The sequence below is a fragment of the Crocodylus siamensis genome, chromosome 4, assembly GCF_052110815.1.
Source record: "Crocodylus siamensis isolate JL-2025a chromosome 4, ASM5211081v1, whole genome shotgun sequence".
Classification (NCBI taxonomy): domain Eukaryota; kingdom Metazoa; phylum Chordata; order Crocodylia; family Crocodylidae; genus Crocodylus; species Crocodylus siamensis.
Genome location: NC_143398.1, coordinates 63958465 through 63982844, shown reverse-complemented (window position 1 = coordinate 63982844; position 24380 = coordinate 63958465). Strand labels below are relative to the sequence as shown.

Below are 24380 nucleotides of genomic sequence, written 5' to 3'. Positions count from 1 at the left end.
TTCCCTTAAGGAGCAACCACTCATCTTGAACTCCCCTCCCCTTGTGGCCCTTTAGGGCCTCCCTGACAAACCTCCCGAGTGTGTTAAAGTCAGCTTTCCTGAACTTGAGGACTTTTGTATTACTGACTGACTTGCCAGCTTTATGGTGGATGGTGAAGGTGAATCAGCTCATGGTCACTGTCACCCAGCTTCCCTTCGATGACCTATCGAGGTCCCTTTCAGTCCTACTTCTCTATGATTCTGTAATTAACACAGCATGGTATTAAAAATTCCTCAACAAGAAACACACTGGCAAAGCAATGTTTTTTTAAGGCTTGCTAAAATTATATCCAGGGCTAGACCCTGTATATGGATTCACTTGGGCACTCAATGGGCATCCAGAGAAGTGGACACATGTGCTTGAACAGATCCACGTACAAGACCTAGTCCGTAACAAGACACTGAACTGTTCGAAATTCTCAAATGTAACTTACTTTCCTTAATGAGTCAGTCTCTAGCTGTCTCTGTACCAGGAGTTCCCAAAGTTTTTACGCCGTGACCCAGCAAACTGCGGCCCCGAAGTGGCTGCGGCCTCGCAAACTGCAGCCCAGCAGTCATAGCCAGCCATGGCTTGGATTTCCAGCCAGAAGACAGGTGAGGGTACCCCCACACTCCCAGGCGGGGAGGTGGGCCAAACCCTGTACTGCTGTGGGCCCTGCAGAAGGAGCCGTGGCCTCTCTGCCTGGCTCTGGGGAGGGCCGCGGTTTGTTGGTCCATGGCCACTTACAGTCCAGCAGCTAACCCACTGCAGCCCGGAGATTGAGAACCCCTGCTCTATACTATCTCACTCTCTTCTTGCTATGCTTTTTATCCAACTTTCAGCACAGAAGCTTTTTATCCAGGAGAGTCAATTAATTTTATAGACCCTTTTTTATAAAATAATCAACTATGCTACAGATTGTAAACATTATTAGGTAAGCCCTTGCTCATATGGCATTTCAGTATATTACAAATTCTAATCCTTCTTTCTTCACACAAGTACTTTGGAGATACATGAGAGTGTCTAAATGCCAGTCAGTATTCAAAGATTTAAAATTTACAACTGCACTTTTAGAAACCTAGGACTGCATTGAAAAGAAAAATCATGGTAAGAAACAAATCACCAGGAATGACCTATCCATAGTACTCCACCTTTGATTAGTGTGAAGTGTAGACACAGATCGTCCTTTTTTCATGCTGACAAGTTTGCAATAATTTTATTACTTTTGTTTATGGTTCTTGATTACTGACCAGATATAAAGGTAAGTTCCCTTATAAAATAGATATCAACTGAAGTTTACAAATACATGTTTGGTGTTACAAAGTCTTTCTGGTCTAGGCAGGCAAATATAATATTTTATTTTATATAATTAAATTAAAATTACATATTTGTACATATTACATCTATATCTCTGTATTGATCTGCGTCTATGTTACACATAAAACCTTAATCAACAATGACAAAACTGACCAAAGAGAAGCTAATATTTGAACAGTCTAGGGGCTTAGCACTCTAACAGTGTCATTTAAGACTTCAGCAAAATATTAGCTCAACAAGAACTCAGTTTCTAGCAGGTCTCCTCCCCCCCTAGTTTAATAATAAGATCTCAGCATCTAACCAGGTTTCCCCCTTTCTTCTCCCTTCCTGTAATGTAAAGAAACTCCATTAGGTTGCTAAAAAAATAAGCAAAATCTTTCAAGAACCTTGTAAATCACACCTGCAAGATAAGTCAAATAACATGTTTTTTCAAAAAAATAAAAAAAAATAAAGGTTTAACAATAAAAACACTAATTGGTACACCTAACACAGAAGTAAGATAGGGTACACCTGCATGGCTAGCTGTGTAAAAACTAATTATTAGTAGTTGTTTTTTTTAAATTAAAATCATTCAGTTTTAATTGGTTTCTACATTCAATTTACAACAAACATAATAAAAATGTAACTATTCAAATGTGTAAACCTCTGCGCATTTCCCCACTGCCAGCCAGTCTAATTAGCTGGCTGACAGTGATTAAAAACTTTCTAGTTATACTCACCATTTCATTTCTTTAAACTGAACTACTGCAATGCAGCTAACTAAAAACAAAGTTACACCATCTGGGATGGGGCCCAACCAACCTAACCACTTCAAACACTCCTCTGCAGTAGTCAATCATTTATTTAATGAATGCCCCCACGATTCCAACCCAGCACCCATATTTTGTCTAAATAATTAAACATTTTCCGCTTCATAAACTTCCAAGATTGTTCCCATTACAAAATTCCTAAAACAAAACCCATGCCTTACTATTTTCCAACAGAATTTTCATAAAATGAGTTATGAAATAAGATTTAAAAAAGAAACCACATACTGTATGGAACTATCACAGGGAACAGAAAACACTTGTGACAATGGAAAAAATATAATCAGAGAAAACTCAAAAATAAAATACTTATGCCCCATCCTGCAATAATCTTCTGGTTCAGTAAAGCCATTAGGCAAATGCTTCTGATTTTGTGCCGCTCAAGTCAATGTGAGTTTTGCTATCAACTTCAACATGTGCAAGATTATGTCTTCAGAGCCACTCCCAGACTGGCCAATTTAGCACTTGCACTTAGGAACTACAGTACCTAAAAATGAAATGCTTGGCCTCAAATGACTAATTCCATGGGACTGGATGAGATGCACTCAAAGGTGCTGAGGGAGTTGATCGATGTGATTGCAGAGCCACTGGCCATCTTCTTTGAAAAATTCTGGTGATTGGGAGAAGTCCTGGATGACTGGAAAAGGGAAAATATAATGACCATCTTTAAGAAGGTGAAAAAGAATGATCCAAGGAACTATGGACTGGTCAGCCTCTTCCCAGTCCCTGGAAAAATCATGGAGTACGTCCTCGAGGAATCCATTTCAAAGCACTTGGAAGAGAAGGTGATCAGCATGGATTAACTAAGGGCAAGTCATGCCTGAGCAACCTGATTGCCTTCTATGATGAGATGACTGGCTCTGTGGATGCGGAAAGAGCAGTGGTTATGATATAACTTGAATTAAGCAAGGCTTTTGATACGGTCTCCCACAATATTCTCACAAACAAGCTAAGGAAGTACAGGTTGGATGAATGAACTGTAAGGTGGATAGAAAAGTGGCTGCATCATCGGGCTTGGAGGGTAGCAGTCGATGCCTTGATGTTTAATTGGAAGGCAGTGTCAAGTGGAATGCCCAGGACTGGCTTTGTTCAGTATCTTTATCAGTGACTCGGACAGAGCACCCTCAACAAATTCGTGAATGACACCAACCAGGGGGAGTAGGACTAGGATTCAGAGAGACCTTGACAAATTGGAGGACTGGGCGAAAAGAAATCTCTTGAGTTTGAATAAGGAGAAGTATAAAGTCCTGCACTTAGGACAGAACAATCCCATGCACTGGTACAGGTGGGGACCAACTGGCTAAGCAGCAACTCTGAGAAAAGGACCTGGAGGTTACAGTGGACAATAAGCTGAGTATGAGACAACAGTGTGTGCTTTTTGCTAAGAAGTCTAATGCCATACTGGGCTGCACTAGTAGTAGCAATACCAGCAGATCAAGGGAAGCGGTTCTTCCCCTCTATTTGGCACTTAGGAGGCAACATCTGGAGTAGTGTGTCCAGTTCTGGGCCTCCCACTACAGAAAGATTGTGGACAAATTGGAGAGAGTCATAGAGGACAATGAAAATGGTTAGGTGGCTGGGGAACATGACTTATGAGGAGAGGCTGATGAAACTGGGCTTATGTAGTCTGCAGAAGAGAAGATCGAGGGGGGTTTTAATAGCAACCTTCAACTACCTGAAGGGGATTCCAAAGAGAATGGAGCTCAATTGCTCTTAGTGGTGGCAGCCAATAGAATAAGGAACAATGGGAACAAGTTACAGGAAGGAAAGTGTAGGTTAGATATTAGGAAGAACTTTCTCACTAAGAGCATTGTAAAGCACTGGAATAGGTTACCCAGAGTATATTTATCCCTGGATGTTTTTAAGAGCTGGCTAGACAAAGCCTCGGGTAGGATGATCTACTTGGGGACAGTCCTGCTTTGAGCAGGGGGGTGGACTAGATGACCTCCTGAGGTTCCTTCCAACCCTAATTTTTTATGATTCTATGAATTCCATTAGATAGTGTTAGGTGAACCTAATGGAGCCTATATGATCAACGGAGCCTCCAAAGGATGATTCAGAAATAGGCATCTGAGGTACACAGAAAATGAAGCATCCTCTGAAGGGTACCATGCAGAAGTATCTAAAGCTAGCCAGTAGGAAATGTTAAGCACAGGGATGTATCTGAACTGTTACACTTCTCCAGAGCATAGACACCTGACTCATCAAATGCCTCCAGTGGGACCAGTGGGTGTGGGTGACAGCAGCAGTGGTATTTTGTTCAAAAGTCTAGTGGTTGAATCTTGAGGGGACTTAAACCCACATCTCCCTGTTGTTAAGAAAGTGTCCTAACCACAGTGCTAGAGCAGAGGGTGTCTACCATTCATCTTACTGAAGACGGATCAGTATGCAACCAAGCGCACAGGAGTCGTGGACAGAGAAGGAGAACAAGCACCAGGAAGCCTGACTTTGTAGCGCAACAATGAGGTTTCTCAGCTGGGAGAGGTTTCTGGTTCCTGCTTCCTGGAATGTTCCTGAATTTGACATTAGATGGTTGTTGATTAAAAAGCAGAAATAAACCTGGAAGAAGGGACCAGGACCCAGGGCTCACTCTTCCCAGCAGAATGCCCTCATCAGTGTTTCCTACTTCATAGGCAAGTGCTCTAACACTAAGAAATTATGCAAAAGGTGGACACCATCTCATCTTCCCTCATCTCCTACATTTTGGAATAAAAATGACCATGCCAGCTGCACTCTGTACTGCTGTCAGTGTGAGTTAGGCGTACTCTGAGAATGCCTATTGGATCAGGGCATTCTAGGGATTTAAGACACGTTCTGGCTTGCCACAAGCCCTAGGTAGGTGCTAAGAATCTAAGTCTGGATGTGTTTAGAAGCTGACATCTATCTATCTATCTATCTGGATTTCTGGAGTTCAAAATATAGGACTCAAAAGAATTTAAGCATCTACTGAGTTTTTGGGCTGATGAAACTTGGCTAATCTGGCACCGTTTAAAACTCAGGTACTGAAATTCCATCTTGACACTATTTAGATGCTTATGACACCAGTCTGGAGTCTGCTCTTACCCTAAGTAGCAATAAGCCAATTCATGGCAGTAGGCACTGAAGGCCCAGTTGTGTAGTTTGGTCCTTCCCAGCCTGAGACTCATGTGGCTCTATACAGCCATGGGAGTCAAGTTTAGGATATCCAGTTGAAAAAAAATGCTTAGCTAAGTTTGTAGAGTATTAAAAAGAAGGTACCGGGTAACGTACAGCCTCTGCAGGACACACTAGGAAATCTGGTGGTTACACCACACCACAGAGCTAAACTCTTTAACAATTTCTTTGCCTCCATTTTTTTGAGCAGGGACTGGGGCATCCTCCCCACTGGGATCCCCAACGAGCTCAGGAGAGGTGCTGCCAGGCCCAGGGTCAGTGAGGACCTAGTCAGGGAACTTTTGGTGGGACTAGACATGTTCAAATCTGCAGGGCCTGATGATCTCCACCCCAGAGTGCTGAGGGAATTAGCAGAGGTCATTGCGGGACCCCTGGCACGGGACCCCTGGCATGGCTTTACGAGCACTCATGGTGCTCTGGCGAAGTGCCAGAGGACTGAAAAAGGGCCAGTGTGGTCCCCATTTTCAAAAAAGGGAGGAAGGAGGACCCAGGAAACTATAGGCCAGTTAGTCTTACCTCAATCCTGGGTAAGCTTTTTGAGAAGCCAGCAGGGGAGATTATGCTTAGAGGCAACCAACACGGGTTCATTAGAGGCAGGTCCTGTCAGACCAACCTGGTGGCCTTCTACGACCAGGTTACGAAATCCTTGGATGCAGATGTCACAGTGAACACAGTCTTTCTGGATTTTAGGAAGGCCTTCAACACTGTCTCTCACCCCATTCTCATTAAGAAATTAGGCGACTGTGGCGTCAATGCTTACACAGTCAGATGGGTTGCAAATTGGCTGGGGGCCGCACCCAGAGAGTGGAGGTGGATGGGTCATTTTTGACCTAGAGGGATGTGGGTAGTGGGGTCCCCCAGGGCTCGGTTCTTGGGCCTGCACTGTTCAACATCTTCATCAGTGACTTGGATGAGGGGGTGAAAAGCACCTTGTTCAAATTTGCAGATGACACTAAGACGTGGGGACTAGTGGGCATGCTAGAGGAGAGAGACAGGCTACAACTAGATCTGGAGAGGTTACAGGGGCGGGCAGATGAGAACAGGATGAGTTTCAATATGGACAAGTACAAGGTGTTGCACTTGGGTAGGAAGAAACAGCACCATACCTACAGGCTGGGGAACTCCCTTCTTATCAGCACAGAGGCAGAAAAGGATCTTGGAGGCACTATTGATTCCAAGATGAACATGGGCCGCCAATGTGGGGATGTGGTCAGCAAGACTAACCGCACCTTGTCATGCATCCACTGATGCATCACGAGCAGGTTCAAGGAGGTGATCCTCCCCCTCTATGCAACACTGGTCAGGCCACAGCTGGAGTACTGCGTCCAGTTCTGGGCGCCGCACTTCAAGAGGGATGTGGACAGAATCGAGAGGGTCCAGAGGAGGGCCACTCGCATGATCAGGGGGCAGCAGGGCAGGCCCTATGAGCATAGGCTACGGGACCTGAACCTGTTCACAAGAGAAGACTGAGGGGGGATCTAGTGGCCCTAGGAACTGGCCAAGGGGGACCAGCAGGCTATGGGAGTCCCTGTTCCCCTGAGCCCTACCAGGAGTAACAAGGAATAACGGCCATAAGTTGATGGAGAGTAGATTCAGGCTAGATATTAGGAGGCACTACTTCACAGTCATGGCGGCTAGGATCTGGAACCAACTTCCAAGGGAAGTGGTGCTGGCTCCTACCCTGGGGGTCTTCAAAAGGAGGCTGGATAATCACCTAGCTGGGGTCATTTGAACCCAGCATTCTTTCCTGTCCCCATGGCAGGGGGTTGAACTTGATGATCTCATTAGGTCCCTTCTGACCCTACCAACTATGAAACTATGAGTGTGTAAAAGGTCTGAAACTTTGAAAGGTAAATGCCTACAAAACTGATGAATGATTTGAAAATGTACTGAGGATAAAGCAGAAAATTTCAACCCATAATTAAGGTGTTCACTGCACTAACCTTATCTGACTGCAACTCATGACATGCATACAGCTCAGGTAAGCATATTATGTGGAAAAAAGAATGATTTAACTTTGTGTTCACAAAAACGTTGTGTTATTTTTGTGTGGTGAATTGTTATGTTATAAAGTACATAACACAGAAAGTCTTGCAACAGAAGCTAAATAAATGTGCTTACCGTGTAAAGCTCATTAAGAACTTTCATTAAATCCTCATGAAGCTGGAATGCAATCTCTTTGCTCTGTAATTAAAAAGAAATTATTAGAAAGTGTCACTTAAATCTCAACAGAAATTTGCTCCTGTATATTTCTATTCAGCATTCATTGATATTTGAAAACCAACACAATGGAGATTGCAAAGATGGCATTTTGATAGCAGCCCAGAACACTAAAAAAAATAAAAATAAAAAAATAAAATAAAAGATTCAGTGATGCAAACAGGCCATAGCTGAACAAGGAAGTTCTGATGGGAGACACAGAAGTAATTTAAGAGTGCGATTCCCATGTCCCATCAGGACATTAAGTGCCAACAAAAAGCTTACATTTAAGATTAATGTTATAAGGTTTTTCAAAATGGAAAAAACATACACTCCTCTTTACAGCTATTATGATGCATAGATACAATAAACCACTTGGACCATGACATTCTAGAAGGATATCCTATCCATATTTATCACCAGTGTAGCTTTTGTTTCTCAGTACATACAACTATTTCTTTATCTAATTATTTATTTAAGACATAATCATGGATCCTCTTTGAAACGGATAGCCAGTTGCATAATATTTCATAGAAAGTGTAGCTAAAACAGCTTTGTTTAGATTCTCTGGACTTTGTCTTTACTTTGTTTCTGTCCCAGAAAGAAATACTTGGCAGTGGTAGCCAAAGGAAGCAATTGTTTCAAAATAGGAGAATTTAGAGTTTCATTCAAATATATTCCTCTGTTATTTCTCCATATAACAGTGCAGTCAGATGAAAACAGTGGCAACTGTGCAAGTGTTGCAGGAATTTGTAAAATAGGTTTTGGAAAGCAAGTACATAAAAGATCCACAGGCTCTGGCAAACTGCTGATCTATATTTTTCCTGTAGTATTAATCATCATAGCATCCAATCAAGCTACAATGTGGTAACTTGAGACTTTTTACTTTTTGTGAGTAAACTGATATTCACCGCCCGCTCTTAAAAAAACAGTATTATAGCGGATAACATCCTGAACTGCTTGTATATGAGACAAAAGAAAAACCACTGGACACAAGTCATGTCCAGAGCCACTACCATATACTTAGCTACCAGTGGAACACCTGCAGGAATAACTGAGTCTGACCACATTTTCTACACCCAAGTTCCATGAAGAAAAATAGGATACATGCCATCATGTTTACTTTCAAAGAAAATGAAATAAGAAATGTATGGAACAGCTTCTTTCATGCATCTTTGACCTTTGATAGTTTAAAGTTACATCTACACCTAGATGATAATTTTCAAATTTTTACTAGATAACTTGAATATAAAGATGAATGTCTAGAAGGTTGAAGAATATAAAAGGCACAGTGAGATCCATCTTGCATATGAGTGTTTCCCAGGCATTAGTATTGGTGGTACAAACCAGCACCATTCTTTATGCTTTTTAAAGTTTGGCATGTTTTTATCCCTAGTTTCTGCCTCTTTATTGCATAGCAAACAGCACTTACTACTTCATTATTTTTGCAAAAGCCAAATTGATAGCATCTATCTTATGATAAATAAAGGGTTTGTATTACAAGCTGGGTAATTTACAGTCCAAGTAAAGGAACTTGATATACTGTAATAAATTGTGAACCACTACCCTGAAATGAAGTAAATCCTTTTTTTTTTTTTTTTTTTTAAATTCTAACCTACTTTTCATTGCTTTACTTGGTATGCTCTCCTAACAGTTCATAGCCTTGCTCTGCAGTGGCTCATGATAACGGGATATATTCTGTACATATCATAAAACTGAGAAGTGAACGTCATCTGTTTTCCCATGGGAAACCTTTTTGCAGAACTAAATATGAAGAGTCTATTTTAAAAATACTTTTGCAGGAAAAGGGACACAATATTTGCATAATATAGCAGAAGCCATACTATAAATCAGGGACAGAGGTTGGAAAGAAATCCCTGAAAAAATTGGGAAATGAAATCTGTCCCCAGTGCACGCATCCATGTTTATCAGCCTCCTCTGCTGCATGAATAGTGAAAATGACAAATGAAAACCCAAATGTAGCAATTTTGATTCTAGAGCAGAGTTCTCTAAACAGGGAATAAGGGAAGGGGAGTGAACAGACTTTTTCAGGTGGAGAAGAAATAAAAAGCATCCCAGTCTGACCTGCCCCCTGCAAATGCTGTGGCAAATAAAGCACCTGGAAGTTCTTTGTAAGTCATACCTTTCCTTTCTGCTTGTTTGTTGGACTTAATGCAGCCATGGGAACAGTTGGGCTAGGGACAGACATTACACATTAACCGGTTTAAATGATCAGAAATTGTATTAAACTAGAGGTGCACCAATACGTCCGTCCAATATTGGATTGGTACCGATAAAAAGAAAATTGCCTATATCGGATACTGGCCTGATGAGGCCCATAATTTGGCCTATAAATGCCTGTGCTGCGCACAACTGCAGTACATCATGGAGCAGAGCTGGCAGCGTGGAGAGTTGCCTCCAGCTCGTAAGTCGGAAGGGAAAGAGGAAAGAGATGGGGCAACTGACAACTGATGCCCAGGAAAAAGCTAACTTGCTAAATGGGTACTTTGTTTCAGTTTTTCCATCAGTTCCATGGGACGCCCCTGCCCACTATGGGTCAGGGAGGCCCGTGTGAGGGACAGTCCTTGCCCTCCATCCAAGCTGACCTTGTGAAGGAACACCTTGACAGCCTGGATACCTTCAAGTCAGCCAGCCCTGATGGGTTACACCTAAGGGTACTCAAGGAGCTGGCGAGCATCATAGCTCAGCCCCTGGCACGGATCTTTAAGAGCTCTTGGTGCTCTGGTAAAGTGCCTGATGATTGGAAGAGGGCCAATGTCGTGCCTATCTTTAAGAAAGGGAGGAAAGTAGATTCGGCAAACTACAGGCCCATCAGCCTGACCTCTATCCTGGGGAAGGTCTTGGAAAAGATCATCGAGGAGGCCATCCTTAACAGACTAGCTGAAGGCAATATCCTGAGGGATACCCAGCATAGGTTTGTTGCGGGTAGGTCTTCTCTGACCAACCTCATTTCCTTTTATGACAAGGTGACATATCACCTGGATAAGGGGGAACAGATCGATGTTGTATACCTCGACTTTAAAAAAGCCTTCAATCTGGTATCCCACGATCACCTCTTGGCTAAACTGGCTAACTGCGGCCTTGATGTCACCACGATCTACTGACTGGGGAACTGGCTCCGCAGTAGGACCCAGAGGGTGGTGGTCGATGGGAGCCAACTGTCTTGGTGCGCTGTGACCAGTGGGGTCCCACAAGGCTCTGTCCTAGGGCCTATGCTGTTTAACATCTTCTTCAATGATGTGGACATTGGTGTCAGAAGCAGACTGGCCAAGTTCACCGATGACACCAAACTCTGGGGTAAAGCATCCACACCTGAGGATAGGAGGGTGATCCAGGCAGATCTGGACAGACTCATGAAATGGGTGGACGAGAACCTGATGTTGTTCAACACCAAAAAATGCATGGTTCTCCACTTTGGGAGGAAAAACCTGCACCATGCTTATAGGCTCGGTAGTGCTACACTGGTTAACACTACAGATGAAAGGGACTTAAGGTCATGATTAACCACAAGATGAACATGAGCCTTCAGTGTGATGCTGCAGCTAGTAAAGCGAGCGAAATGCTGGCTTGCATCCATAGATGCTTCTCAAGCAGATCCTGGGACGTCATTCTTCCGCTTGAGGCCGCAGCTGGAGTACTGTGTCCAGTTTTGGGCTCCACAATTCAAAAAGGATGTGGAGAAGCTTGAGAGGGTGCAGAGGAGAGCCACGTGCATGATCAGAGGTCAGGAAAACAGACCTTATGATGAGAGGCTGAAAGCAATGGGGCATTTTAGCCTGGACAAGTGCAGGCTCAGGGGTGATCTGGTGGCCACCTATAAGTTTATCGGGGTGCTCATCAGGATCTGGAGGAACGTCTGTTCACCAGAGCTCCCCAAAGGATAAAAAGATTGAACAGTCACAAACTTCACTGTGACTGGTTCGGGCTGGACATAAGAAATAACTTCTTCACTATCCAAGCCCCCAAGATTTGGAATAGACTGCTGCCGGAGGCGGTTCAAGCACCCACTTTGAACTCCTTCAAGACACATTTGGATGCTTATGTTGCTGGGATCCTATGATACCTGCTGACTTCCTGCCCCTGGGGCAGGAGGCTGGACTCAATGATCCTCCAGGGTCCCTTCCAGCCCAAATGTCTATGAAATCTATGAAAACCTGTAAAGATTGAATCAGTTCAGGCTTTTTGAATGAATGTCCCTAGCCCAGATGTTCAGTGCACATAAATTGGTTTTAAAAAGGCTGAAACCAGTTTGAGCCTCTGTCTTCTTAAGTAGGGACCAGGACAGCCACCTCCCTGTTGGGCCCCCCTCGGGCCCCAGGGGAGGCACACCTAGGCCAAGGGTTAGCGAGGATTTAGTTAGGGAGCTTCTGGAGGGGTTGGACGTTTTCAGGTCAGCCGGTCCAGATGATCTCCACCCTAGAGTTCTAAAGGAACTGTCCCAGGTCATTGCAAGTCCCCTGGCACGGCTTTATGAGCTCTCTTGGTGCTCTGGAGAGGTACCGGAGGACTGGAAGAGGGCCAACGTGGTTCCCATCTTCAAAAAAGAGAGGAGGGATGACCCGAGAAACTATAGGCCAGTTAGTCTTACCTCGATCCTAGGCAAGCTGTTCGAGAAAATTATTCTGGCACACATCCAGGAGGGGCCAGCAGGGGACTGCATGCTTAGGGGCAACCAGCATGGGTTCATCAGTGGCAGGTCCTGTCAGACCAACCTGGTGGCCTTTTACGATCAGATCACCAGATCATTAGATGCAGGGGTAGCAGTGGACATAGTCTTCCTGGACTTCCGGAAGGCTTTTGACACTGTCTCTCACCCTGCTCTCATTAAGAAACTGGAGGGCTGTGGCGTAGACACCCACACAGTCAAATGGGTCGCCAACTGGCTGGAGGGCCGCACCCAGAGGGTGGTAGTGGATGGGTCCTTCTCAACCTGGAAGGACGTGGGCAGTGGGGTTCAGCAGGGCTCGGTCCTCGGGCCTGCACTGTTCAACATCTTCATCAGTGATTTGGATGAGGGGGTAAAAAGCACCCTGTTCAAATTTGCTGATGACACTAAGATGTGGGGGGACGTGGGCACACTAGAAGGAAGCAACAGGATACAATCAGACCTAGACAGGTTACAAGGGTGGGCGGATGAGAATAGCATGGGTTTCAACACAGACAAGTGCAAGGTGATGCACCTAGGGACGAACAACCAGCACCATACCTACAGGTTAGGGAACTCCCCTCTTGTCAGCACGGAAGCGGAAAAGGATCTTGGGGTCATCATTGACTCCAAGATGAACATGGGCCGGCAGTGTGGGGAGGCAGTTAGGAAGGCCAACCGCACCTTGTCATGCATCTCAAGCAGCTCCAAGGAGGTGATCCTCCCCCTCTATGCGGCACTGGTCAGGCCGCAGTTGGAGTACTGTGTCCAGGTCTGGGCGCTGCACTTCAAGAGGGGTGTGGACAGCATGGAGAGGGTCCAGAGGAGGGCCACTCCCATGATCAGGGGACAGCAGGGCAGGCCCTATGAGGAGAGGCTATGGGACCTGAACCTGTTCAGCCTCCAAAAGAGAAGGCTGAGGGGGGATCTTGTGGCCTGTTATAAGCTAGTCAGGGGGGATCAGCAGGCATTGGGGGAGTCACTGTTCCCCCGAGCACCGCCAGGAGTGACCAGGAATAATGGTCACAAGTTGGCAGAGGGTAGGTTTATGTTAGATATCAGGAGGCGCTATTTCACAGTCAGGTCGGCTAGGGCCTGGAACCAACTTCCAAGGCATGTGGTACAGGCTCCTACCTTGGGGGTTTTTAAGAGGAGGTTAGATGAACATCTTGCTGGGGTCGTTTGACCCAGTACTCTTTCCTGCCATGGCAGGGGTCGGACTAGATGATCTGTTCAGGTCCCTTCCAACCCTAGAAACTATGAAACTATGAGATAAACCCGGTTGAATATAGTATCAGAATTAATTGATTTGGGTCAAATCAGCTTATGCAATGCCTGTCCCAGACCCCTTCCTGGTTTAAGTTAAACCAGACTTCCCCAGCTTCCTGGCATTCTCTTTAGGCTGGGCTCTCTGCTGCACCATAGAGGTGGCCCCTCCCCTCTGCTTCCTGGTTAAAGCTCTGGCAGAGACTGCAGGCATTTGCCTGGCCTTCCCATACTCCCCCACCACCCCCCTCTCATCATTCCCTCCTAAGCAGGGATTCCCCTCTCCCCTCTGCCATACACAGACACCTCTCAGCATTAGCTAGCATACCACATTCTGGCTACAGTCTGTGATGTGGCAGACAGGACAAAGTCAGACAGGACTGTGTTGCTTATGGCTCTTTGGAGCTAATCAATAGTTAAGCTGGTAATATTCCTCCATTCCTTCTTTGGTACTAGTTGTTTAACAGCTTGAACTAATGGAGAGATCCTTTTGTTTTGCTGTTGGGGTGATAAATGTTCCCTGCTGTGTAACTAAAGGCTACATAAATCCTGGCTGGCTCCTTGCTGACCAGAGAAGGGGGGAACCTCTCCCTAACCAGAGCATCCTGCCGGGGCCTGACCGTGCCCCCCCAGTTCTCAGCTCAGCACTGTAGAAGGGAAGGGAGGGCTGTTCTAGTGCCCCTTGGCTTCTAGCCTGAGCCACTGCAGGCATGTGCCTGAATTTTTTCAGTCCAGAGGGGATGTCTGTACAAGTACAAACTGATTCAGCCTAGGTAGGTTAGACTAATCTGCAAAGATTGAATCAATTCAGGCTTAGGCTTTTTGAATGTCTGTCCCTAGCCCCAGAGGACCACTGGCTTGCTAGCAGCTCCCTAGGCTCACACTTGTCTTGTTTTGATCTGTCGCTGTAGTACTAAACCCAGCTACAAGGGCACATGCATCTCACTGTCAGAACTTCCAATGAACACACTGTGCAACCCCTCTCTTCCTTTCCTTTTCCAAGCAGTAAATGGCCTTCTGGAGAAGGGAGATAGAAGGAGCTTAAAAAATGGATTCTAAAACAGAAACTAAATACGAAGTCAAAATGCAAGATTATAAGAGAGAAAAACAGACTGGGAAGGGCTACACAACAGGGCTAACAAATGAATGGAAATAAATGGAATCAGATTTTTTGTTTTGTGCCAGATTAAGAGACTTGGTTAACCCCAGACATAGGCAATCCAATAGATTCATTCTTAAGAATGAATATGTCTTGCATTAGCATTTAACATCAGGAAATACTGACTCATAAATTCACTAAAAATGCTTTTAGTGTGTTATATGTATTGTGTGTGAAGCTCAGACATGGATACCAGAATGATATATTGTTTATGTGCATTCAAGGACAAAAATACCCATTACTTGTGGGTGCACTTTTTTCACAAGACAACCACTCTCTCTCTCCAATCTCATTTCTAATACTCAAAGGGAATTTACAAAATACTTTTCATAGATGAGACTATGAACTTCACTTCACCATAAATCTACTGGATACAAAAAATAATGGACTAAATACAGACATCAGGTTTATGGCACATTATAAGCTGCCTGCCATCTGATCACCCCAGGTAACCTGTCTGCATTTCACCAGCTACATTTTCATAGATTTCATAGACATTAGGGCTGGAAGGGACCTTGGGAGATCATTGAGTCCAGCCCCCTGCCCAAAGGGCAGGAAGTCAGCTGCGGCCATAGGATCCCAGCAAGATAAGCATCCATTTTATCATCTTCTTCCCCTTCCTCCCCAAGTACCTTTTCATACCTATTGTCTCCCATTTCCTTTGAACCTTACTGCGATGCATTTGCATTTCACAGACCTGCATTTTGCATTTTGGCTTCTATTTTACCCAGGAAAGCACAAAAATACCAACAGACTTTCCCTATGCCTGAAGAAGGGTGTTTGTGCCTGAAAATTTGCAAAGAACAATTTTTCCAACTATTTAGTTGGTCTAATAAAAGACATTACATTTGCCCAAAGAACCTTGTCTGCCCATGTCCTTAGATGAATACAGCTACAACCAACACCCCTCAGACATGGAGTGGACTTATTTTCAATTATCAACAGCTTCTGTCTACTCCTCGGCCCTGTTACTTATTCTTCACTCTTACAGAGTTCTTCAAGGTTGCCTTCTTCTGGGATTTTATCCCCAGTAAAGCCAAATTACAGCATAGAATCATAGAATCAATGAGTCGGAAGGGACGTAGACAGATCATTGAGTCCGACCCCCTGCCATGGGCAAGAACGAGCACTGGGGGTGGGTGGGGTCATAAGACCCCAGCCAGGTGCCTGTCCAGTCCCCTTTTGAAGATTTCCAGGGAAGGTGAGAGCACCACCTCTCTGGGAAGCCTATTCCAGGCTCTGGCCACCCTTACAGTGATGCAGTTCTTCCCAATATCTAACCTAAACCTATCCTCCCTCAGCTTGTGGCCATTGGTCCTGGTGACTCCAAGGGGGGCCCTGGTGAACAGACTTTCCCTGAGTCCCTGCTGCTGGCCCCTGATAAGGTTGTAGGCAGCCACAAGATCCCCCCTCAAGATCTCCCCCTTGCGGAGACTGAAGAGATTCAGGTCCCTCAGCCTCTTCTCATAGTGCTGGCCATGGAGGCCCCCAACCATACGAGTGACCCTCCTCTGGACCCTCTCCAGGTTCTCCACATCCCTCTTGAAGTGCGGCACCCAGAACTGGACACAGTACTCCAGCTGTGGCCTGACCAGCGCTGCATAGAGGGGGAACAAGACCTCTCTGGACCTGTTAGTGTTGCCCCTGTTGATGCATGACAGGGTGAGGTTGGCTCTGCCTATTGCTTCATCGCATTGGCGACTCATATTCATCCTGGAGTCAATCATGACTCTGATATCTCTCTCTGCCTCTGTGCTGCCGAGAGGGTCAGCCCCTAACCTATAACCATAATGCTGGTTCCCTCTCCTCAGGTGCAGCACTCTGCACTCGTCCTTGTTGAACTGCATCCTGTTCAGATCTGCCCACTTCTCTAACCTATCCAGGTCTGCCTGAATGTGGTCCCTGCCTGCTGGTGCATTCACTTTGCCCCACAGCTTGGTGTCATCAGCGAACTTGAACAGGGTGCTCTCTACACCCTTGTCCAGGTCACTAGTGAAGATGTTGAACAGCACCAGCCCAAGGACCAAGCCCTGGGGGACTCCTCAGCTTACACCCTCCCAGGTCGACATCGACCTGTCTACCACCACCCTCTGGGTGCACCCCTGGAGCCAGTTTACCACCCATGTGACTGTGTATTTGTCAATGCCGCAGCCCCTTAGCTTGCCCACCAGAATTGAGTGGGCTTCTGGAAGCCCAAGAAGATGACATCACCTTCCTCCTTCACATTTAAGGTTTTTATTACCTGGTCATAGAAAGAGACCAGGTTAGTCAGGCAGGATCAGCCTGGCATGAACCCATGTTGGTTGAGACATGAACCCACTGTGGCTTGGCAGTGAGGGGCAACAAAATAGACAGGGGCAGGGTACCGGCATGTCACTGCCCCCCCCCCCAACATGACAGATGTCCTCTTTTTTGGACCTGGAAATATGGTAACTCTATCTTGGATGGAATGTAAGTGCCTAAATTACAAGTAATAATCCAAAGAAACCTTTCTTAGTTGCAGCAAAGCCACTCAGGTTCAGAGATTCATTAGGTGCTTTCATTTGCGCCTGAAAAGATCCCTGCGCACCTAGACTTGGGCTACTCTGCATGCCAGGACAGCTGCCTAGTGCCTACTCTCCCAAATTGGTGTGGAAGACATCTAAAATCCATCTAAGTCCCAATTTCTTAGGTGGGGACAGATCACATCGCAGAACTATCTGCTGGTGACAGCACAACTTACAGCCCAACAAAAAACACAGCCAGGGCAGTTGCATATACCTTTTGCCCAACAGTGTCATGGGAGAAACCCTTAACCCAATAAATAAGAGACTAGGATTTTGGGCTCTCCTCACTTCAAATCTACATCTTCAGCTCCCCAGGAGAATGCCCTGACCACCAGGCTGGAGGAGGCACCTTCTATCCCTTTTTGTTGAAGAACAACCTACCTCCAGCTACCCCAGGGACTGCTGAGCACTGGCAACTGGTAGAGGGGCACTGGGGGCACGTGCCACCCTCTGAGATTGGCCCCTGAAAATGCTTAGGGGCCCATTGATGCACCCCTACTCAGGACGGGGCCAGGCGCGGAGTGGATCCCTGCCGACCTGACTGTATGGCCAGGGACCACGCTCCACTTCTCCCCCTAGCCCTGCTCTCCCTGACAGCGCTCTGGAGCCTGGAGCATCAGAGAGTGCTCCAGCCAACTGGAGCGCTACCCCATCTCCCCCCACTGCGAGGTCCCTCCCTCCCCCTCCCTACCTGTAAAGAGAGTGCTCTGATCCCCCAGCAGAGGTGCTGTTCTTGCTGCTGGGAGAAAGGTAAGCCTGAGGTGGTCTGGAATGACTTCAAGAGGCACCTGGGCAGATACTATTTACCATATAGGAAGCCTAGGGCCCTACCCCTTTTGATCTGAACCTCCCTCACAGGACAAGGTACGTAAATTTTAGGCATTTTGATGCCTAAATGAAGGCACCTGGGATCTGGCCCAAAGTGTTTTCATAGATCGTTTGAAGATAATGTCCCGATGAATGCTAACAATTACATCTCTATTGTTCCTAGTGCTTCTATTGTTACTTGTCATGGTAATAATTATATGTGGGAGGATCCAGAAAATGTACAAATTGGAGTCCTGATTCTTCAAGCACTTCTGTGCATGTTTAACTTTAGGCGTATGAGTAGCTCCACATAAGTCATAGGAGTAATTGAATGCTTATAATTAAGCATATGCATAAGTATACCAGAATTAGGACCTACTCTAAAACATGTATTCTGTCAATTGCCAAAGGAAGGGATTTCTTTTTCTAGGAAGCTGGAAAGTCCAGCACCTGGGGCATTTATACACATGCTTGTGTGGGGGGGAGGGAGGGAGCTTTAATTAGCGTGGCTCTGAGAGCCACGCTAATTAAAACACTCAGAGTGTCTTATATACCCATGGCCCAGTGCTTCAAAATGACAGTGGGAATGCAGTAATTGCCACGCTTCAGCACACTCAATTAATCGAGTCTGCTCTGATGTGCTGGAATTCTAGCACATTGGAGCAGCCACCGTGCTCATGTATAGGCACCCCGATGTTCAAAACAGCAAGAGAGAACCAATTACTTGAATTCTTAAATACAAACAACATATACTTCACTTGTTTAATGACACTTGCACCTAATATTAGACAGATGTACCATGTATGCATAACTGCAGCACATCGCGTTTTTAGGAAGCATCCTGTTTGTGCAGGGTAGATTAAAAATATTATTGCAAACTTGTTGTTTCTGCTTCTATTGAAGTCCATGAGGATTTCCCCATCAGTTTCAGCTGGAATAGGATTGCACTCCAATGCTCTTTTTGACTGGCTTGCACTCAAATTTTATAGCCAATTACGTTTTTTTTTGTGGAATTCCATAGCTCCTGTATTTGAGACATATTCTGCAACCACCCTCTAGAGCAGTCAGTGCCAATATTCAGCAAATATTTCTCTTAAATGATTCTGCTTGTTACTCCCTAAAGAAGTCACCCATTTTTAACAGGAAACTTTTGCCCTCTGTAATGATTCTGTATAGACAGATAACTAAAGTAGAGTAAAAACTGGCCCAGATCTGTCAGTTTTCAGTGATGAATAGCTTTGCTAGCTGTTAATTGTTTGGCATAATTCCTCTTAATCTTAATGACCTGAGAAAATGATACAGAGATTCACTTTCTAACCTCCATTTCTATAACTTTCAACTAGAGCTGGCAGGTAGTCATGTTTCCTGTTAATAGCAAGATTAGGGAACTAAAATATTTATTGTGCTTGGCTTCTTGAATGCCTTTTACTGTAAACAGTGGAAGATATGTTCATCTTGGCTCATTATGGTTTGTGTCCAAAGAAAATGAGTTTCTATAAATTATAGATATACAAATCTGCTTAAGGGTTTGGTGTATATGTATTTATGCACTTGATTATTAATGCAGCCACAGCCAGCATCATTGTATAAAATGCTCTGTAAAAAAAGCTCTTCTTTATGCAGCCATTTTTGCCACCTGAAGCATAGGCTTCAGCTCTGCTACTCGATGCTTGCTCTTATGTTGGTCTTCAAGCAGCTTATAAAATAGTAAACACTATTGTATGTATATACCAGCAACCAAAGAGAAAAAGGAGTGTTAGCACTCAGTGGGAAACATGAGGTTCCACACGATATGATCAATGAAATATCAGAGCTATTTTGTAAATCTAGATTGGGGCAGGTAAAGTCTCGCCCACGGGCTTGATCTGGCCTGCATTGGACTCCATTTCCCAGCAGCCACAGCCCATATGGCTGGGGCCAGTCTCCATGGAGACCCCAGCCACAGCTGTGCTGTGGCAGTACAAGGCTGGGGTTGCCATAGAGACCGGCCCCAGCTGCACTGGCAGGGCTTGGCAGAGCAGGGCAGGGGGCTGCTCTGGAGCTGTTGGGATCTTGCAGCAGGGGCAGCTTAGTCAGGGCCATAGCAGAGCCGCAATCTGCAGCCCACGTGCTTTGGGCGGGGGCGCGCAGGCAGTGGATCACAGCTATGCCCCGGCTCAGAACCATGCTGTCACTGCTCTAGGCTCTGCCCCAGCTCCTTGCAGCAGTGACAGCATGGTCCCAAGCCAGGGAAGAGCCATGATCTGCTGCCTTTGTGCCCCTGCCCCAAGCATGCATGCTGCAGATCAGGGCTCTGCCCTGGCATTGATCAAGCTGCCCCTGCCGCCAGATCCCAGCAGTTCTGGAGCAGCCCCTTGCCCTGCCCTGCCACATACCCTACCAGCATGGCTGGGGCCGCTCTTCATGGCAACCTCTTGAGCTATCACAGTGCAGCTGTGGTTGGGGTCTCCAAGGAAACTGGCCCCAGCCACGTGGGCAGGGGCTGCTGGGAAATGAAATCTAGCTGCTGGCCAGATCTGCCATTTTGCCTACCCTGATCGAGAATCTTTCTTGGATGCATTAACTGCATTACAATAAACTTAAACTTCACCTGGGTCTGGACCCCAGCAAAGTAGTGATGAATGCACAGGAGTTAGGACCAGTGTAATGAAAGACAGAACAGATGTCTGTGAAGATATTCAATACAATACATCTAAATGAGCCAGGACAGGACCAGCAATGGGACAATTATGTAGAGCCAGGCGCAGGAATATAATATCCTAGTCTGGCCTAATCAGAGTAAATGAGTTAGAACCTAATATCAACATTGAGCCATCCCAAGAGAACTTCATGTAAGAAATGGGGGTAAGTTCAAGCAGAAGTGAAAGAACCAGCAAAAAGAGAGCAGGTGATGTTGTGAGTCAGGAGGAAAACATAGATCAGGACTGTCCAACTAGCAGCCCACAGGGCTCACAGCCCCTAAAGTGTTAACATGTGGCCTGTGAGTTCCTGCCTGGCTGCTATTCTGCCTCCCTGTTTGCTCCTACCGTGATAGCTGGGAGGGGCTGAAGTGTCCAAGCTGAACACATGGCAAAGAAGGGAGCCTGCCTGCACTGCAGCTGGGTGGTGCATGCAGCCAAGGGGAGGAGGTGGTGACAGACAGGTGCTGCATGCATGGCAGGGGAGAGGCAAGTTGCCTCTAGTAGGGGAACAGCCCATATGGTCCATGCAGCTGGGAAAGGGAGGCAGCCAGGCTGTCCATGCTGTGCAGGGATAGGGGTGCTAGGCATGCCACACAGTGGGAGGGAGTGGGGAAAAGGAGACACCTACATGATGTGCAGACTTTGAGTCTGTGGCCTGAGTGGCATTAGACTCTCAGCTATCTGGAAATAGCTGTCTGGATGCGGACAGGCCTGTTATAGGTGAACCAAAGTACCAGAGAGAGCATGGAACTCCCTGCTGTCACTTAGACTTGCGTACTGACTAACCATAGATGTTAAGACACCTTTTTCAGAGGAGGGGACAATGCAACAAGTCTATTAATCAAAAGATTCACTACTCTGCACCCCCTATCACATGATGACAGATCAGCAGGTAATCACTCACTTGGAGATGGACCTGGTCAATAGGATGAGGAAGGGGGAGAGAAAGAGAGAGAATGAGTGTGGACAAGTGAGTACATGAGCGCTGAAGGAGGAGCAGAGTATAGTAGTGGGGAGCAGAACTGATGTAGGCATGGGGGTGCCTAGTTATTATTTTCTGGGCAGGGTATATTGAGAAGTGTGTGGATGGAAGTGACAGAACGAATTACATAAAATTCTGGGTCTGGGAGAAGCTAGGTGATATTTGTAAAGAACTCTGAAAAGTATAAAGTAGTGTATAAAGGCTAATTACAGTTAGAGCCTACTAAAGTAAATAAATGCCAGATGGATGCATCTCCTATTCTTCATTATATACTGCATTATATACTACACTGAGCAGTTAAACTGTTATACTGTAAATGTTTATTTTTAACAAACTCCATCTCTGTATTAGTATTACTACACTTATTACTAGTATTGCTATTTTGCAGACCGAAAAAGTGGAGAGAATTTATTCTTCAGCACACTGTTTGGAAGGATAGATTACTTCATTATTATTGCAGTTGTAGCATGGAGGTTCTTAAAGGGGACATGATCTGTAAAAATTAGCCTACTACCCTTATGTACAATGAACATATCCTGTAGAATGTAATAGGAATGAAATGAAAGCAATAGATTCTACAGAAATCCCTCTAACACTTCATCAGCATTTTCAAACCCATTATAGAAAGTGATAGCAGCTGGCTTAAACACACATGTTGAAAGGTTATAATTCCTTATTAAATTCTATTTTGACAGAAGAAAAACTGCATTTCCTTTCTCATTCAAAATTTCTCTGTTCTGCTTTGTATCTTTGGGAGAGGCAGCAAGTGCTCAAGAATAAAACTTCACATATCTAAATATGGTCAAAACATTTAAGGACACCCAGCAGATGGCATCATAGCTCAGAAAGGGGCCGTTAACAGTACACATTTAGTAACTTTACAACAAAAATACAAGTATGGGAAATCAACAACAATGGACAGATAGAAAAAACTATCATGCAAAAGCCTAAAATGTATCTAACAGGACAACCAAAGACTTTAGCCTTCCTTAGTTTAGCTGCTTGTAAGTGCACCTGTATTTAGCCCTAGTATCAAAAGCTGAAGCTAGGCTGTAATATAAAATCATGGATAATGCACCTAATTTTCAGGTCCCTGGTAGAAATAGATTGTTGGCTCTTTCCATGTTGTGAAATGATTTGTGACGTACTGTAAACTGGGCAGCTCATGTAGATTTGGCCGAAACTGCTTTAAAAACTGAATGTCTGGATACAGTGCTAAGCTTAGTTACTGGCAGTTTGCATTTACTGCTTCCTTCTCATTCACTGTTTTCTATCACCCCCAGCTCCTGCCTACCTCTGCTCTTTGCCTGCCCAGGCAGCTCACTTAGGCTGGCTCAATGCCCCACTTCTCTTTTGCCCACAGCTGAAGCTGGGAGCTCCCTCGCTGTTCCAGAAAGTGCTGTCTCTGTAGCTGGTTACTCAGAGCAAGGGAACATAAGAAGCCCATCCCCATCCTTCATTAGACTGAGAAGACAAAACTGTGGCAAAAACAGTATGCCTGGGAACTTGGCAGACATACCTAGACAACTGATAATATTTTGCGGTTGGTATCAAATACCAAAGAGACAAGTCCTGTGAATAAGTGATAAGAATGAACTGTAATATCAGTAGAGCCACTGTCATGTTCTCTGCTAACACACCCAAAAGCCCAGTCACACCCACGCTGTGCTGCCCATTTCCAGTCACATTTCTGCTCCTGCTAAGTCTTTCAACAATGGGAGTCCTCCAAGATCTTCTCACACAGTGACTTGGCCGATGTTGTTTTTCCTTGCTAGGACAGAACCTAATGACCCAATGTTAATAATTTGAAAAGAAAACAGTCATACCATTTACTTAAGGCCCCCTTTACATATTACACTTGTGACACGGTCAACCAGTTAATCATGCCTTAAGTGGTCACCTGGCCACACGTTCAATTAATGGTGTGATAAAAAACGGAATAAGCTACAAAGTTATTCCACAAAATACATGGAATAATTTTATAACTGCTTCCTATTACTCCATTAACTGAACATGTGGCTAGGGGCCCCGCTGGCTGGGAGCTCTGTCAGCTAATCAGAGTTCCCAGCTGGGGTGACCCATGTGCACCACCATGGCTGGGAGACAGCTGCTGATATGGGGGTGTGGAAAGCCCCCCAGTGGCTCAGAGATCACAGCAGCTGTTGTCTCCCAGCTGCAGAATGCATGGAGCTCCCTGAAGCTGGGAGATCGTAGCAACTACAGTCAACCTGCCACAGGGGCTCTGGGAAGAAGGAAGCTTCCCTAGCTTGGAGCCTGGGTCAGTTGCCAGAGTTCCCAGTCATGAGAGCATGTCATGTGCTGCTCTGTGGCTGGAAGCCCGATCAGCTGACCCAAACTCCCAGCTGAAGAGGCACCTCAGGGGTCCCTATGCATTAGATCCCATAGTGCCTTTACCTTAGAGTTTACCTAGCACTCCCTATATTAGATTACATTAATCCACTTGTAACCCTGAAAATCTAAATACAGGTGACAAACATAAAATAAGGCAGAAGGCAGGATACAGATGCACTTTGTAGACTAAGAGATGCATAGGTTTTCATGAGCAAAACACTTATTTCATCAGAAGCTAATAAAAGTATGCATCTCTCATTCAGTTAGTTTATAAACTGCATCTGTAGCCTGGGTTCTGCCTGAATTTAGACTAACACAGCTCTTTCTTTCATACAAAATGATATGAGGTTAGAAATGAAAGAATTCAAAGTAGAAATATAATCTGAGAAAAAATTATGTCAGTACTTAGAAGATGTGACACTGCCCT

The 24380-nt window shown here is 45.3% G+C and overlaps 1 protein-coding gene across 3 annotated transcripts in view; it reads right to left on the bottom strand.

Annotated features, from left to right (window-relative positions):
- SRGAP1 (SLIT-ROBO Rho GTPase activating protein 1) overlaps positions 1-24380 on the bottom strand; it is a 229566-nt gene that overhangs the window by 82896 nt on the left and 122290 nt on the right. For all 3 annotated transcript variants that reach the window (XM_090042433.1, XM_090042431.1, XM_090042432.1), the window contains one exon: positions 7417-7479. In XM_090042433.1, coding sequence (XP_089898559.1) covers positions 7417-7479 — 63 coding nt within the window. The remainder of the gene's footprint in view (positions 1-7416; positions 7480-24380) is intronic.